This window comes from Lonchura striata, chromosome Z, assembly GCF_050655825.1.
Source record: "Lonchura striata isolate lonStrDom1 chromosome Z, ASM5065582v1, whole genome shotgun sequence".
NCBI lineage: Eukaryota > Metazoa > Chordata > Aves > Passeriformes > Estrildidae > Lonchura > Lonchura striata.
Window position 1 is genome coordinate 85,636,596 of NC_140740.1, and position 15,774 is coordinate 85,652,369.

At 45.1% G+C, this 15,774-nt stretch overlaps 1 protein-coding gene across 6 annotated transcripts in view; it reads left to right on the forward strand.

Moving 5' to 3' along the window:
- Positions 1 to 15,774, forward strand: part of CTIF (cap binding complex dependent translation initiation factor) — a 144,538-nt gene that overhangs the window by 34,782 nt on the left and 93,982 nt on the right. For 3 of the 6 annotated variants that reach the window (XM_085567185.1, XM_085567186.1, XM_085567188.1), the window contains exons 4-6: positions 8,834 to 8,956; positions 12,474 to 12,547; positions 13,387 to 13,491. In XM_085567185.1, coding sequence (XP_085423311.1) covers positions 8,834 to 8,956; positions 12,474 to 12,547; positions 13,387 to 13,491 — 302 coding nt within the window. The remainder of the gene's footprint in view (positions 1 to 8,833; positions 8,957 to 12,473; positions 12,548 to 13,386; positions 13,492 to 15,774) is intronic. The other 3 variants (XM_021535535.3, XM_085567187.1, XM_021535537.3) reach the window with 1 other exon arrangement.

The window sequence follows — 15,774 nt, forward strand, 5'->3', positions numbered from 1 at the left end:
GTTTGGGGTTTGTTTGGTTTTGATTGTGGGGGTTTTTTTGTTTGTTTGTTTTGATTTGGTTTTTTGTTTTTGTTTGTTTGTTTGTTTCTTAGATGGGGTTTTTTAGTTATTTGAGGGCTTTGGACAGGAAATGGAATTGCTAGTTTTCCTGTTGTATTTCCAGCTGAGGTCTCTGCGCTGCCAGTCATACTTGAAAATACTTGGATGTGAGATTTCTGCTGGCTTCAGCTGATGTGAAAATGTGGGTTATATATCAGTGACCATGGTATGCCTCACATGGCTATCAGAAAGGACATTTATATGGAAATCTAGGTTATTCCTGGAAATATATTCAGCATGTGGTTCATTTTCTGTGAAGACAGAGTAGTCCAGTCTTGCTTTTTCAGAAGTTTTTGGATTCCTAAAGGTTATAGGGAAGTCTAGAGAGAAGATGAATTTTCCATGACTGAAAATCCCCCTATGCATCCCTGAGTACTTGATGCCTTTGAAATTCTGGGCTATACAATCCAGCAAGGTTAGAAGGTTAGAAAAATAAAAGAATTTTTTTTTGTGTGTGTTATGCATTTTTATACAGTATATGTGTATATAAGCATTATATATGTGTATATAAGCACTGGTTGCTGTACAAGTAATGGGGCTAGGGCAATTTCTAAATAAAATACAATATAAGGGTAAAAATGAAGTATCTTGATGCAACCTGCAGTCCAGGATATTCCTAAATTGCTGGTTTCTGGTGTTGTTGGGTGTTTCTGGAAAAGAGCATCTCAGACTTGTCCTGCTCTTGCACTACTTCGTGAGACCTGTATTAGCAGCTATGTGAGACTTAAGAGTCCCATACAGAGCAGTGGCTTAAAAACAAAGAAAATTCCCCCTGAAACCTCCTGGTCTTTCCAGTTCTGTGGGTGGGTGGGTGTGAGAAGATGATCTGCTCATGGGGAAATCTCCTGGGATACGTTTTGTGAACTCATGTGTTGAGAAAATCCTGGTCTCACAATTACATTCAGCTCATCTGTAATTCTTGTTTCCTACTGGGATCTCTCTGTTTGCTGCACAGCGTGGCCATGTTCCACTAAACCCCCAGAAAGTTTGCCAGGCCTCAGCACATATGTGCCTCTGGGGCAAGGACCAGGCACTCAAAGTATTATTTGAGCACCTTACTGCCTCTATAAATGAGGAAGGTTTAGATAATGGAATAATTTAAAACTCTTTTATGTTTGGATTTTTTTTTCTTCCCCAAAAAGAGCCAGTGGGAAGTTTTTATATAATACTTTATTTGCATTCCCCTTGTGAGGCTGTGGCAAGTAGGAAGCTTTTTGATATATTTCTGAGAGCAATTCATTAAGTAAAAAAATCTGGTATGGTGCATATTGAGGGAGCCAGTAGAGCTCTTGGTACATGAAAGGCCTGGCAAGAACTCCATCCCAGGCTCCCCTTATGTAAAAGGCATTAACAAAAACCAGAACAACTCTGTGGGTTTGTGCCATTTTTCCAGGCAGTGGGAGATGGACAGCTGAAAATCCTCCCTCCTGACCAAGTCCCTCCTTTCCCCTGTGATGGCTGGCTGTCACACATCATCCCCAAGGAAACACCTGTGTTGTTGGCAGTAAACAGGACTTGTTTTCATTCCACTGCTTGTGTCCATGCCCACCAGGTGCAGCAGGAACTTGGTACAGGGTTTGGGCCTTCAGAGGCTTCTGCAGTTGACAGTCATGTTGCCGATCTGCTGAGCAGTGAAGGAGCAGGCAGGGTGTGTAGATCACACCTGATGATCCCACACCTTCTTGTAGCACCCTTGTCCTGTCCTCCCTGAGGAGCTGGTGGTGAAGGAGATGGCTGGGTTTGCCCTCCTGTTCAACCAGCAGAAACAGCAGCACATGGTGGCAGGGTGGGGTGGTGGGTTTGCACTCTTGAGCCTTGGCTGGAGATCAGACTGCCTGGAGTAAAGAACATCCCTAACTGTGCTAGCATAAGAGTTCTGACTAGGGCCTGGAGGGACAAGGGGGACGGCTTCCTACTGGGAATGGCAGGGTTAGATGGGGGATTGGGAACTAGGAATTGCTGGCTGGGAGGGTGGGCAGGCCCTGGCACAGGGTGCCCAGAGCAGCTGTGGCTGTCCCTGGATCCCTGGAAGTGCCCAAGACCAGGCTGGATGGGGCTTGGAGCAGCCTGGGACAGTGGAAGGTGTCCCTGCCCATGGCAGGGGGTGAGATGAGATATAAGGTCTTGTCATTCCATGTCCATGTCTTGCAGTCATGGCTGGAAAAGCTGCCATGTTGCCAAAGCAAAGGCAATAGGAGGTGTGGGACAATGTGTGAAGGCTGCCTCTTGGGTAACAGCAGATTGCAATGCACACAAGAGCTCAGTTTCAATGGAGAGTGGAAAAATCAAATTATCTCTGCAGAATTCTTCCACAGTTCCAGAAAATTTTCTTTTGCAGACTTCCTATGATCAACCACCAGAAGACTCTCCCTGATGGATGCTGCAGACGCAGGAGGGAAAGGATTATGGTCTTGGACAGGCAACAGGGGACATGTCACTGGGTCCAGATTAACTGAAGTTAGGAGTGCAATTTTCCTGCTGTCTTAAGTCCAGTGACATCAGGCAGCACGTAATGCCTCAGATTCTTGGCTAACCAGATAGGGCTGGAGAGACAGTGGATTGGCAAGGTCTCTTGACTAAATTTGTAATTCATTTTTCCTGTGCTGGTGGACAGCCTGTGTCTCACTTGAGTTGCCCATCCTTAGGTCCAGATCTGAAACAAAACAGGAAGGATGACTCTGGAAGGACTTTTAGAAATTATAGAATGCTAAGGGAGTGGAATGGCTGTTAAAAATCACCCACCTGCCATAGGCAGGGATACCTTTCAGTAGAACAGGTTGCTCAGGGCCTTATGTGCTATGCCAAGGTTGGGGCATCCACAGATTCCCTCAGAAACCTGGGCTCACCACCCTCACAGTAAAAACATTCTTCTTAAAGCCAGTCCAAATTTCCTCCCTTTCAATTTGTATCCATTACTCCCTGTCCTGTCACTATAGTTCTTGATGCAGAGTCCCTCTCCAGCTTCCCTTTAGGCTCCCTTCTGATACTGGAAGGGTCTGTGAGGTCTTCCAACAACCTTCTCTTTTCCAGGCTGAACAGCCCCAACTTTCTCAGCCTGTCTTTACAGGTGAGGAGCTCCGGTCCTTTTATCAACCTCATGGCCACCTCTGGACTTGCTCCAGCAGTTCCATGTTTGGGGAATATGCTTGGGGCTCTCCATCTCGTTGGCCTGTTCATGTTGTAGCCCAGGGCCAGTTTGTACCCTTGTACAACCTGAGGATGTACATGCTGAGGATCTTTAGGGGCAGGTAGGTGCTGGCTGATGCTGCAGACACTGATTTTGTGTTTCCAAAAGAGAAAGAGAAAGCAAGAGGCTTTGCCACTGAGTACATGTTGATGGCTGCCTGCCTGGTGGAGGAAGAGAGCTGAACTTTAAATGGGGTGACCTGCCCAGGAGCAAAGAGCATCTCTGAGAAAACCAGTCACTTTTCTGCCTGTAATTGCTGGGTGATGCTTCCTTGTTTAGTGAATGCCTGCTCAATTATGAGCCTGCTCAATTATGGCTGGAGCAGACTGCTGAGAAAGAAATCAAGTCCTTCAGCTAATTTATAGGTGTAGCTTTCTCTAAGACTTCTGTTTGGGCTTGTCCTCCTGAAGCACCAGTGCCTCATGTGAAGCAGACACCTGCTTGGGTGTCAGGAGTCTGGGAGGGAGATTTTCACTGCTTTGCTGCCTGCTCTGGAGAAATGCTGCTTACTGAGGGTGGGGCGAGGTGTCTTCTGGGCCTGGTGTCACCAGTGGCTCACACAAGAGGACATCTTGTCACCCTCATTTTCAATTTGGGTGGAGAAGACTGGGTGATACCTGTCTGCCCATTGCAGAGATTCCCAGACTCACATTTTTGTGAGACTCAATTTACCTTTGAGGTCTCCATCTTTCCAGGTTTGGATGAATAGATCAGTCACTGCTGGAGCTCTAGGCAGGGAATTTCCTCTGAGGCTGGCACAGGGCTTTGCTGGTGGGTTTCCATAGCACATCTGGAGTTCTCAGGGCTATTATGAGAACCCTCAGTGTTCCTCCTCTTCATCCTGGTGTGTAAATGAGCTATCTAGCACATCCTTGGCAAGCATGGCTCTTCCACTGTTGTCTAAAAAATGCAGCCACGCAAGCTTGGTCATTTCCCAGGTAGTCCAGAAAGATCTTATAAGCTTTACCTCCTACTTCCAAATCCATCAGGTCCTTTGGTCCTGTATTATGAGACAAGTGTAGATAAAACCTTCCTTTCCCTGGTAGATGATCTCAAAGTGATGTTTGGTGTCCCTTCTGCAGATTGGAGAGAGTTGGGGAGGGTGGGCATAGACCTGGGAAGAGAAGGAACAGAGCCAAAGAGGTTGAGGCTTCTGCATCACATTTTTATAACAGTTTTGATATTCTTACAGCTTTATGTAATACTTTGAGAAGAAAGAAGGTAGAAAGTTTACCCTACTAAGATATTTAGAGTAATCTTATTATTGGTTTTTCATTGCCTTTTTTTTTTTTAAGGTGTATTTTGAGGTATTAAAATAATTAAGCCTTTGGTTTTCCTTATTAAAATTGGAGTGGCTTTTCTGGAATAGGTCTAGGGAGATACTTGGAGTGCAGTGCAAAAATTCTGCATAATGGGAAGATTTGGCAGCAGCACAAATTGGGTGTGTGAAAAGTTCCACTGCAGAAAAACCTCAAAAAGGGCCTTTTATACAATAGCTATTTTCTGTTCTGACCAGGAGTGAGATCAAAGTTGAGGAACCATTTGAAGGACACCCCACAACTTGATCTAGGGATCTCCTGGGTGCAGGTGTGAGACCCTTGTTATGCTGGGGAATAGCTCAGAGGTTTTTGGGGTCCTGAGAACTCTGCCAGCTTCCTGTTATTTTTCCTCTGGCCCACCTATGAATGCTGTACATTGAATATTGAAATTTTTACATATGATTGAACATGAACCCCATCCAGCATCCACTAATATCTTCAGGACACTTCAAACTTGTGCTGCTGCCAGGGTTGATCTATATCTCTATCAGCACAGCCTACTTTACCCATACTTATCTTCGCTGAGAGCAACCACGTAGGTGATCACTGTGTTTCCATTTATGGCTTCTGCACTGGGGAAACTTATCTTCTTTTTCTGCAAATAGGATTTTCAAACTTGCACTGAAGCAGCAGAAAATATTAACTCTTGAGCTGGCAAAGGCAGCAGGATTAATTAGTGCATGCCTCAAAGAGCTCACTGCAAAGGTGAAAATTGCAGTGTAAGTGAAACATACGATTATTGCTAATTAAAATGCAAATGTTAGATTTGACAGCTAGTTTCCAAAGGAGGGCTGCTGGCAGTGGTAATGTTCATGAGCCTGGCAGGTCCTAAGAAGGTGCAGGGCTTGGCCAGAAGGATTGGCATGGGTTTGAGCAGCTTCTGGGAATCAATCTCTGGAGAGATGGCGTTTTCGCTCCCAGTCCCAAAATGTGGCTCAGAGGTCTTGTCTCCTGCTGGTGAGTGTAGACCACAAATGGTAGGTGGAGGAGCACAGATAAGATCTGTGAGCCAGAGTTCAAGGATTTGTTCAAGTTCTCAGTTTTGGGAACTGAGAGAGACTGGGAGACCCTTGGTTTTTTAAGGGAATGGCAGAGTAATGGGGCCAGATGATGGGGAATGGGGTCAGCAGGAGCCAAGGGGTGGAGAGCTTTGTGCCATGACAACTGTTTCTTCAGTGTTTGTCCACTGTGGCAGTCAGTTCCGTTCCTGCAGCATGGTGGGTTTGTTTAGCAGGAGCTGTGTGTGGAACACACACGGGTGGAGGAAGAGCAGTGCCACATCTCACCAGTGCCAAGCCACGGCTTTCTGCTGGACTCCAGCTGCCTCTGCAGTCTGGGAATGGGTTTTTATGGGCTTTGCAATGATGCTGGTGAAGGGGTTTTGCTGCTTGGGTGTTTTTTTTAAGGAACTTACTTGCATGCTCTTACCCACTCCTTGAGCATCACCCAGGAGGTTGGTGTGAGCAGCCCAGTTCCCACAGAAGGTCTGCAGAGAGGGTCATTTTAGCATGAAACAGCTTTATTACAGGACACAAAGCCATCAGAAATATGTGGGATTGTTTCTGGGGATTGTATTTTCATTCTGGAGATTTCAATCCCCTTCAATAAGGTACCAGTAAAAAGTTTTTAACTATGGCAATTAGTCAGGAATTTGGGGGAAATACTGAGATTGACTCTGCTAGTGAGTTTGAACATGAGTGTATTCAGCTGAAGTTTGGACCACTTGCATCTTCAGCAGACGTTTCAAGTTTTTAGTGCAGAAATTTTATTTAACAAATGATTTGGTTTTCAGTATTTGTATCAGTGCTTGATAAAGGTAAGGAAGGTAAACAGGGCAAAAGTCCCAAGGCCATGAGTTGGAGCCAGGAGACAAGCTGGTTTATTAAAATCAGCTGTGATTGTGATCTAACTGGTTTGTGCTGTATCCAGTGGCTTTTCTTGGTGGACATTGATGCATAGTAATACCAATATTCTCATTTCTCACAACAGCTGCATTTCTGGAATTTACAACATCTTGTATTGTCTGCAGAAAACCACTCCTAAAAGATGGGTCTACTGAATATAAGTGAACAGTTTTTTATTTTCAGTGTGTCTTTTGAACCAAAGGGTGCATGTGCTGACCTGTAGCATGTGGCACAGAAATTTTGTATGTATGTGTGAACAAGATGTTCAGTGTGTAGGGTATAATTAATCCTTCAAACATCAAGCAGTGAAGGTGCATTTCTCCCAACCATCTTTTCATCTGGTGCACATCTTTCCCATGTCAAAGGAGGTATTTCTCACTTCTCGGGATGACTACAAGGTTGGCTCTTCCTCAGGCCTTGCTAAAGTGGCCTGCCTGACATCCACCATGGTTTTTATCCCTTCATGCCAATTGAACAACTCCTTTTGTGCCATTTGGTATTTCTCAGCCAATCTCCCATTGGTATTGGGAGATTAGGGTCAGAGTGTGATAAGAAGGGAAGAAGGTGCTTTAACTGTCAGTGGGAATAACCACAACCATTCCAATTTCTTTTATCTACAACTTGAAAACCAGACAATTGCCTCTTGAGGTCAATACCAAAATGTATTTGAACTTGCTTGGAACTTACTAGCTTGTAGGGTGGAGAATGTCCAGCTGGAACGATGCAGAAACCAGCACTGGAGTGGTTTGCTTCCAATTCCTTGTGTTGGGTGAATACTTCCGTGTTTCATGTGCATCAAAGTCCTTGCTGGACCACTGGGTAGCATCACCTTAGGTAGTTCAGGTTCTGCTGTGCAGTTGTCTTCCTGCCTCATCCAAGTCAGGTGGCAGTGGTGGAGCTGGGACTTGGTCTGTGCCCTGAAGTCATTGGCCTGGACTTGGCTGTTGTGTTCAAAAGCAGTTTGAGTGGTGGGTGAAACCTTTTGGTTTTGAAGGCTGTGGTGGCCCTGCCCTTGCCTTAGCCCATGGCAGTGTCTGCAGGACCTCATGTAGCCCCATGAGAACATCTGAGACATGAGAAACCCTCTTGAAGTTGTCAGCTCTCACATCAGCCCTAAAATACAGGCTTCCCTTTGTATTTCCCATATTTTCTGAGTTCTTGGAAGAGTTGAATATTCAGCACTTTGTGGTATCATGGGGTTTTAATCATTTTAGGTGACTTCAAAAGTCTTTCCCAGGCCTCTGAGCAAAGCTTTTGGAGCAATTGCCATGACAATATCCACCTTTCTCCCCAAGGATCTTGTGGGGTGTTTGGGTAGAGCTGGTCAGGTGAGTTATTCTGGTTTTCAGTTGAGTCATTATGCCTGAGGGCTGAACAAGAAACCTGCAGTTTACTTGACAGCCAACAAGTGAGAGAATAAAGGAGAACATCAGGCACAGCTCCTTAAGAGACAAAAATAGTTATTTGTGTAATGTATCTCCTGGTGAACTACAAAAGTCCTCAGCCATGTGAATAACTGGACTCCAATGGTGAGCTGAGCAGTGGGAAAACTGACTGAAAATTTTATTTGGGCCTAGGAGAAGAATGAATGGAATGGAATGGAATGGAATGGAATGGAATGGAATGGAATGGAACGGAACGGAATGGACCCTGAGATTAGCTCAGTTGGTCAGAGCACAGTGCTGAAAACACCATGGTCATGGGTTTGATCTCTGTATGGGCCATTCACTTAAGAGCTGGACTTGATGGTCCTTGCAGGTCCCTCCCAAGTCAGAATATTCTGTGTTTCTGTAAAACACTGGAATGGAGTGGAATGGAATGGAATGGAATGGAATGGAATGGAATGGAATGGAATGGAATGGAATGGAATGGAACATTTCATTGGAAGGTACCAACCATCATCCAGTTCAACTGCCTGTTCAATTCAGGGCTGACCGAAAGTTAAAGTGTGTTATTAAGCACATTGTCCAAATATGCTTCAGCAGCTTTAGAGGAATGTGAGGTTGATGAATATGCATAGTTAATACTCATGAAGATAGAGAAGGTAAGTGTTATTTTTCCCCATGCATACACTAGAGCACTAGGGCCAAATCTTATCCTCATCAGAGCCTCCCACAGTGTCATCCCTTTGTAATGTGTAAATAGAACATGTTAAAGGATTCAGAGGAAGCCCCACAATCAGGATGCTGGTCATGGGCATGGTTTTGTAGGTGCAGGCATGAGCGGCCTGGAAGCTGGAGCTCTCCTGTTCCATCAGGTCGGTGGTTTTGGAGTGTGTGCGATGGAGTGGCCCTTGACTAAAGCAACTTGTTTGTTGTTTTCAGGAAGAGTGGGATCACAGCAGCAGTGGGAGCACAGGATCCCGGCCGGGGTCGAGCTCCAGGCAGGGCTCTGGATCCAGGTCTGGCAGCCACAGAAGAAGCAGCCAGTTCAGGCAATCAGCCAAGGTATACCTGGTGGTGACGTGCTGGAGCTGTATCCCGTGCTTGCTGCTTCTTGGAGGCATCCCCCTCACGACATGTTTGTGGTGTGTGCCACACTTAGGCGCGGGTGCATGTCAACTGGGAAGGACACTTCAAAGACTTCTTTAATTCTGTCATGATGTGTGACCCTCTGAGGTGTGGTGGTTGCCTTAGCTTTGGGAAAGAAGGCCCCTGTCAGCTGGTTAAATGCAAAGAAAATCAGGTTTTTTTCTGAATTTGAAGTCTTGGAGTATTTCAGATTTGGGAAATCAGTAGATGTCTGTAATTATTTGCTGGCAGGTCTTCATTAGAAGTTGAAAAATGAGTGGACAGCACATAGATGGTGTTAAACGGTGACCTTAAGTCCAGCTGCTTTCTATGTGAGCTGTCTGCAGGGCTATATGGGGAGTTACCTTCCTACCCTGCAAAAGACTCTAAAAATTAACTTTTTATATGGCTTTAGGTGCATCCTTGAACTCAGATGAGGGACCATTCCTGTTAGTTTCAGTCAGGCCATGTCCTCCTGTATTCTCCTGGAATCTCTCTCCTCTATGCACACATGAGCAGCAGTTGTGCCAGAAGTGGATGGCAGACTCTGAAGTTTGGAACCAGTGGTCAAAGTCCTGGTCCATTCATCCATTTCATCCTTCTGAAGATCTTGAGGAAGTAGCTTTTCCTTCTGAGCCATGCTGTGGTGGGAGAGGACCCACAAAACCAGGTTGCATTTAGGAAGTGATGATCCTTTCTGGGTGGGAATGAGGCTTAATGTATCCTTTCCTCTTTGAGCAGGGATAATACTGTCTTCCTCAAAATTTCTATATTTTTAACTGTATCTTTCATATGAAAACTGTAAGTTTTCAACAAGTAAGCCCTGAATTGGAGCCCTTTCCGACAGTTTAGTGTCTATCTCATAATTTTATTTTCTACCAAAGTGCAGCCAGGGGTTGTAGGCAGCTGAGAAGGAGGAAAAGTGGGGGAAGCTCCTCAAGCTCAGAACTGAAAAATGCTTAAGTAATATATGGCGCAGGATAATCCCTGAATTTATAGTAGAGACCCAGGTGGCCATTTGGTGTTGTTCTGTATGCAGTGATGATTTAACCTGGTTGCAGCTGTGCAGCAAAGAGCATGATTTCCTATTTGTTTTCTGGAGGATGGTAATGAGGAGCAGCGAGAGGTGGGACGCTGAGCTGGGCTTTGTAAAGTTGCTGCGTGTACGCAAATGCTGACTTTGTGGGGAATTTGCTGAAGCTGCATGCATGGTAAACAGCCAGAGTCCACGTGGGCCCATCCCTGTTTGTGTGGGCAGCTCCAGGGGCTGGGCAGCAGTGGATGGAGGTCATCTGTGCTCACAGAGGCAGGAGGACAGAGGTTGTGGATGTGCATTTAAACCACAGTGTGTGCAGGATCTGCTTTACTCATCTCTCAGAGTGCTGCTGTACACTCGTGAAAGCGTCTCTCTCAATTATCATTCCAAGTGAATTAATTAATTTTCAGCAGTACTAATTCCTTCTCAGTGAAAAAGATTATCTAAAGCTGAGGGTTGGGTCACTGGGAGCTTCATGTTAAAATTGCTGATGGTTATAATTGCAGTCCTGAGGGGACTGACAGCAAGTCACTGCTTTTCTTAAATACACGCCATTTTTAATCTTTTTTTTTTTTTGTACCTGGATTTGAGAACTGGCTTTTTGAAGTCTTATTATTAAGTCTTGGCATTGTGCTGTGAGCATTTTAGTAAGCTCCCTGCAGCCCAGGGCTGCAAGGCTGCTCCCTGTCCTGTGAGCCGACACAAAAACTGGTTTTAAGGACAGGTCACAGAAGACCAAAAGGGTGTCTTGAAATAACCACAGTGACTCACGACTTAATGACAAGGTGTGTTATCACTGGGCCCTGGCGCCATCTTTGTGCAGTCTGGCTGATGCTTGGAGTGTCTCTTGTGGGGACATCTAGGAGCACCAGGTTTGGATGAGAGTGTCCAATTGCTGCCTTGGACCTGCTTGACCACCTCACCACCTGAAATGGATTTGTCTCTTCTCTGTGTGTCAGCTGTGATAACCTGCACACTTGTGCTTCCATTATACAGCATTTGGATGCTTGTAAGGATTTAAGAAACTAATTCTTCTCCTTGGTGGGAGAAAATCGTGCTTGCATTTGCCTAAAATAAAAAGCTCATCTTCTGTAACTTAGCACGGAAGTTATGTATTTCTGGTAATTTGTTTCTGAGCAGAGACGTGTCAACTTGCAGATCCCCAGGGGTTAAAATCATAATCCATAAACCCCTTGGAGGAGACTAAAAAGGGAGCAGTGTGTCTGTGTTTGGAGTTTCTGGTGTCTAAATTAGTTGTGCTGGAAATGACTGCACAGTGTAACCATCTGTTCACCAAGGACATGTGTCCCTGACATTGGTTGGGAAAGTGTTGCTCAATTTGTGAGCAGACTGAGCTCTGGGACTTCATTAAGAAATGGTCACTTTTTTTATGAGTTTCTAATGTCTTGGTTAATATTAATAATACTTGAAAATGACAGAAGCTATATGATGGGAAAGAGATGGAATCCACCTTCTCTAGCTTGTGTTTTGCCAGAGTGGGACCATTTGGACTGAGTTGCTTAAATAATCTGAATATGTGCAAGATTATGAGTAATCTGAATAAGAAATGTTGAGGGGAAAATTTGTTAATATGGACTCCTTATGTGCAATGCCTTCAATCCAACCTGCTATACTTCACGTGTAAAGGGTGGAGGGGGCAGCCCTCTTTGTGCAGGAAGGACATGTGAGGGCTGATGACTGTGAAGGGGCTTTAAATAACATATGTGAGGTCTTTGCTTTAGATGCTAGTGCTTTGGGTTGTCCATTTTGACAAAAGCAACTGACTGCACAGGAAAATTCAAGGAGGGGACAGCCAGGGGGACAGCTCTGCTCCCAGGGAACAGGGACAGAAAGCAAGGGAATGGCCTCAGGCTGGGCTAGGGCAGGCTCAGATTTGGCATCAGGAGGAATTTTGTCACAGAAAGGATTATTAAGCATTGGAGCAGGCTGCCCAGGGCATTGGTGGAGTCCTCATCCCTGGAAATGTTCAAGTGTTCGAGTTCATCTTGGCTGGGTGACAAAGGAGGATCAAGCACAGGTTAGACTCAGTCTTGGAGATCTTTTCCAACCTTAATAGTTCTGTGATTTTGTGAATCTCAGCCTGCCTCCTGGACTTTGGTGGATTGTAGTTGTGGACATGGGGCAGGAGGACAGGGCTGGAGTCAGAGCTGGGCTTGTGCAATGTCTGCTCCATGTTGTGCACAGCACTGTGTCCCTGAGGCTGAAAGTGTCACTCCTTGCCTTCATGGAGCACTTCTGCAGCAGGTGAGGGGTCTCTGCATTGTGTGGATTCACACAGGAACACAGGATCCCTTATGCAGAGCCAAGACATCTCCGTGGCTGGTGGGAGAGGCTGTGCCCTGGTCAGGATAGCTCCATGTGCCTCCCGACAAGTAACCACCTTTCCATCTTTCCTAGAATGGCAACAAGGAGAGCAACCTTGACATGCTGGGCACAGACATCTGGGCTGCCAACACCTTTGACTCCTTCAGGTAAGCTGGTTTTAAAATGCTTTAAGAGAAAGTTGGACTCTTAAGATGGACCCTGCCTCATTTTAGCCCTCTCCAGTATGTCCATCCTGCTGGTACCCAGGCACCAGAGAGTAGTACTCTGGTAGTACTGACATCACTGCTTCTCTTTCTCCCCATCCCCATTTAGCCTGTGTCACCAAGCACGGTCTATTTAAAGCATCCCTTTAAATAGATGTGTGCTTTGGAGAGGCCACTGGATGGGTTTGCAGTCCAAACACCTGAAACCAATACCAGTACAATTACTTGTAGTCACCCCAGAGCCACACAGGCAAGACTTGAGTCAACTCTTGAGTAGGATTTTTACTCTCCCATTAGTTAGAGGTACCATTATGTGTTGGCTTCTTAGCTGCTTTGAAGAACTCTTCAGCTGCTGTCTCAGTGAAAGCAGTGAAATATCCTTCCTGTCCAGTTTTATGCATAATTTGCAGGTGTTGAGTCACTGGAGCAGACAGGTTGTGCAGGATCAGGGAGAGCATCATTTCATGGACCTGTTGCAATACTTTCTTGGTACAGAGAGCGAGTATATTTTGCAGGGTGTCTTCTGTATCAAAATTAGAGGCTTAGGTAAAGTCTTAAGAGTTTAGCATACCTAAAAAACAAGAAAAAATGAAAAGAGATGCATCAGTGTGAAGATTGGAGGCTCACATCCATGTGCTCTGCAGCAGGGAGTGGGGAGGGGTGCTTCCAGAAATGCCAGCTTTCCTTGTCTGCAGGCTCGAATGTGCCTTCTGCTCTTCAGCTCAGTGATGTTTAATTAGCAGTGGACTTCCTTTCTCTGTTTTTCCGTTTTTCTCTCCTAGTGGTGCAACGTGGGACTTGCAGCCTGAAAAACTAGATTTCACCCAGTTTCACAGAAAGCTGCGAAACACCTCCAAACACCCATTGCCTCACATAGACAGAGAAGGGTGAGTGCTGTGTCTGCAATACTGTGCTCTCCAGGAAGGTCTCTAACTTCTCCCTTGCTCTAGGAACTTTGGCTTGGTGGCACCTCACATCGAGGACGTGGGAAGAGGCACTGGACTATTTTGAGAGTTTGAGAATGCCATGATCAGTCTGTCTGGATCCTCTGTCATCCAGTTCTGAGATGGAACAGAGTTGTTCTCTGTATTTTTGCATTGCCTGATAGATCTCAGTGTTTAAATAACTCTGGATCCAAGTCTCCTAGATCCTGATGGTCTAAATTTAAACATCTCTGGATACTGGAGGAAAGATCCTGGCTTAGTGCTGACCTGGTTACAGTTCCTGTGAATGACACTGTTCTTCCCAGCAAGAGTTCAGGGAAGGAGAGAGCATCAATGTGTTTCATAAAACTGTGAAAACATTCAACAGCTCCCTTTGGTTGTGACAGCCTCAACAGGCTTCCCTGGTATTTCTGGATTCCTTACTGGTTGTTGGTTGGTCAAACCAAATAAATAAATGTGTGCTGGCACCAAGTGGCTCACCAGTGTTGCTTAGATGGGTATCACCATTTTCCTGCAGGATCTCTGCAGATGGAGAAACAATCACTCCCAGACAGGAGGGTGCAGTTAGGTGGGGTTTGGGCTCTTCTCCCCTGTAACAAATGGCAGGATAAGAGGTAAAGGCCTCACGTCGCATCAGGGGAGGTGTAGGTTGGATGTTAGGAATAGTTTCTTCATGGAAAGTGTTGTCCAGCCCTGACAGAGCTGCCCAGGGTAGGGGTGGAGTCACCGTCTCTGGAGAGATTTAAAAAACATGTGGATGTGGCACTTGGAGACATTGGTCAGTGGGGCCTTGGCAGGGCCAAGGGAATGCTTGGACTTGGTGCTTCTAGAGGTCTTTTCCAGCCATAACAATTCTATGATTCTATAGATAGTATTTCCTCATTCTATCACTCAGAGCATAGAGGAAGGAAAAAAATTAGAACGGGTCTAAAAGATGGGGTTGCAGCTGATGTTCCATCACTGCCATATTGTTTGCAGGGATGGAAATCTTCTTTTGGAGACATTTTTTCTGCTGATAATTTGGTTTTGCCAAAGTACTGGCCAGTGCCATATGCCTGGTCTGCACATCTTGTTTAGAAGACAAGTTTAGAATTGTTATTAGAACAGTTGATTTGAAACAATTAAAAACATCCAGCCAGGCCAGAAATCCCTTACCAGCCCAGGCTCAGCATCTGCAGTAGGCTCCTCTGCCATACAGGGACGGGAAGACTCAGACAACCTTTTTTCCTACTCTGAAAATAAGGTATACTGCAGGTTTGTAAAGAGCAATTTTCAGAACATTTGAAACAACGTGACACTAAATTTCTAAGTCACTAAGTCTCTTAGTCAAGTTCAATCCCATTTTTTCAGATGAGTTTGAAACATGAGATGAAGGGGCACCCTCGTAAAAATAAGATATAATGTGCTTCCTCTGTAAAAGAAGATATAATATGCTTCATGGTTGATGGCACTTGCCAGGTGATCCTGTCAGTGACAGCTGCTATGTGCAGGGAGGAAGGAGCAGGGTTGTTGTGTTTTTCCTCTGGTTCCTGTTTTATGTGAATGCCTACATTGCAAACAGGTAGAGGAGACAATGTGGAGGTGAGATATTTAATCACTCTTAAATACTACAGCTGTAAAAGTGGAGTAAAAATTAGTGTCTATGCAGAAAAGTTAAGCAGATGCTATCAGCACAAAATGGTGCATGTCTCAAAATGCATGCCATGTAAGTAACCCATCTAGGACAGATGAAGCACAAAAAAAGACAAAATTGTTCCTATTTTTTAATTTCTAAAGCTGACTGTGTTGTGCATTCATCAGTTCTCCATGGTGAATCTGTGCCGAGATTCAGCTTGCTGAGCCTCCATGAATCTCCACCTGCTAGCTAGGCATTTTTCCCTCTTGCTTGAATGGGAAGCTTTTTTTAAAAATCTAGCTGGGCAGTGAAAAAAATAATAGGGGGAATAAAAAAAAAGGACTGTGCTGTTCAGTGTGTGTTTTCTACACTAAAAGAACCATTTTATTCCTTAGACTGATCTGTTGCCCAAAACTGACCATGTAGTTGCATCTAGTTGTGTGACCTGAAGTGACTTTTGGTTGGGTGAAGCATTTTCCTCCAGGGAGATACCTGCTTTTATTGGAAGATACTGTTTGGTGGCATGCTGAATAATCACAAGTGGAACAGTTAAGAAAATCAGGGAACTGTACCATGTTTCTGACCTGAATTCATCTGGCTTTAATTTCCAG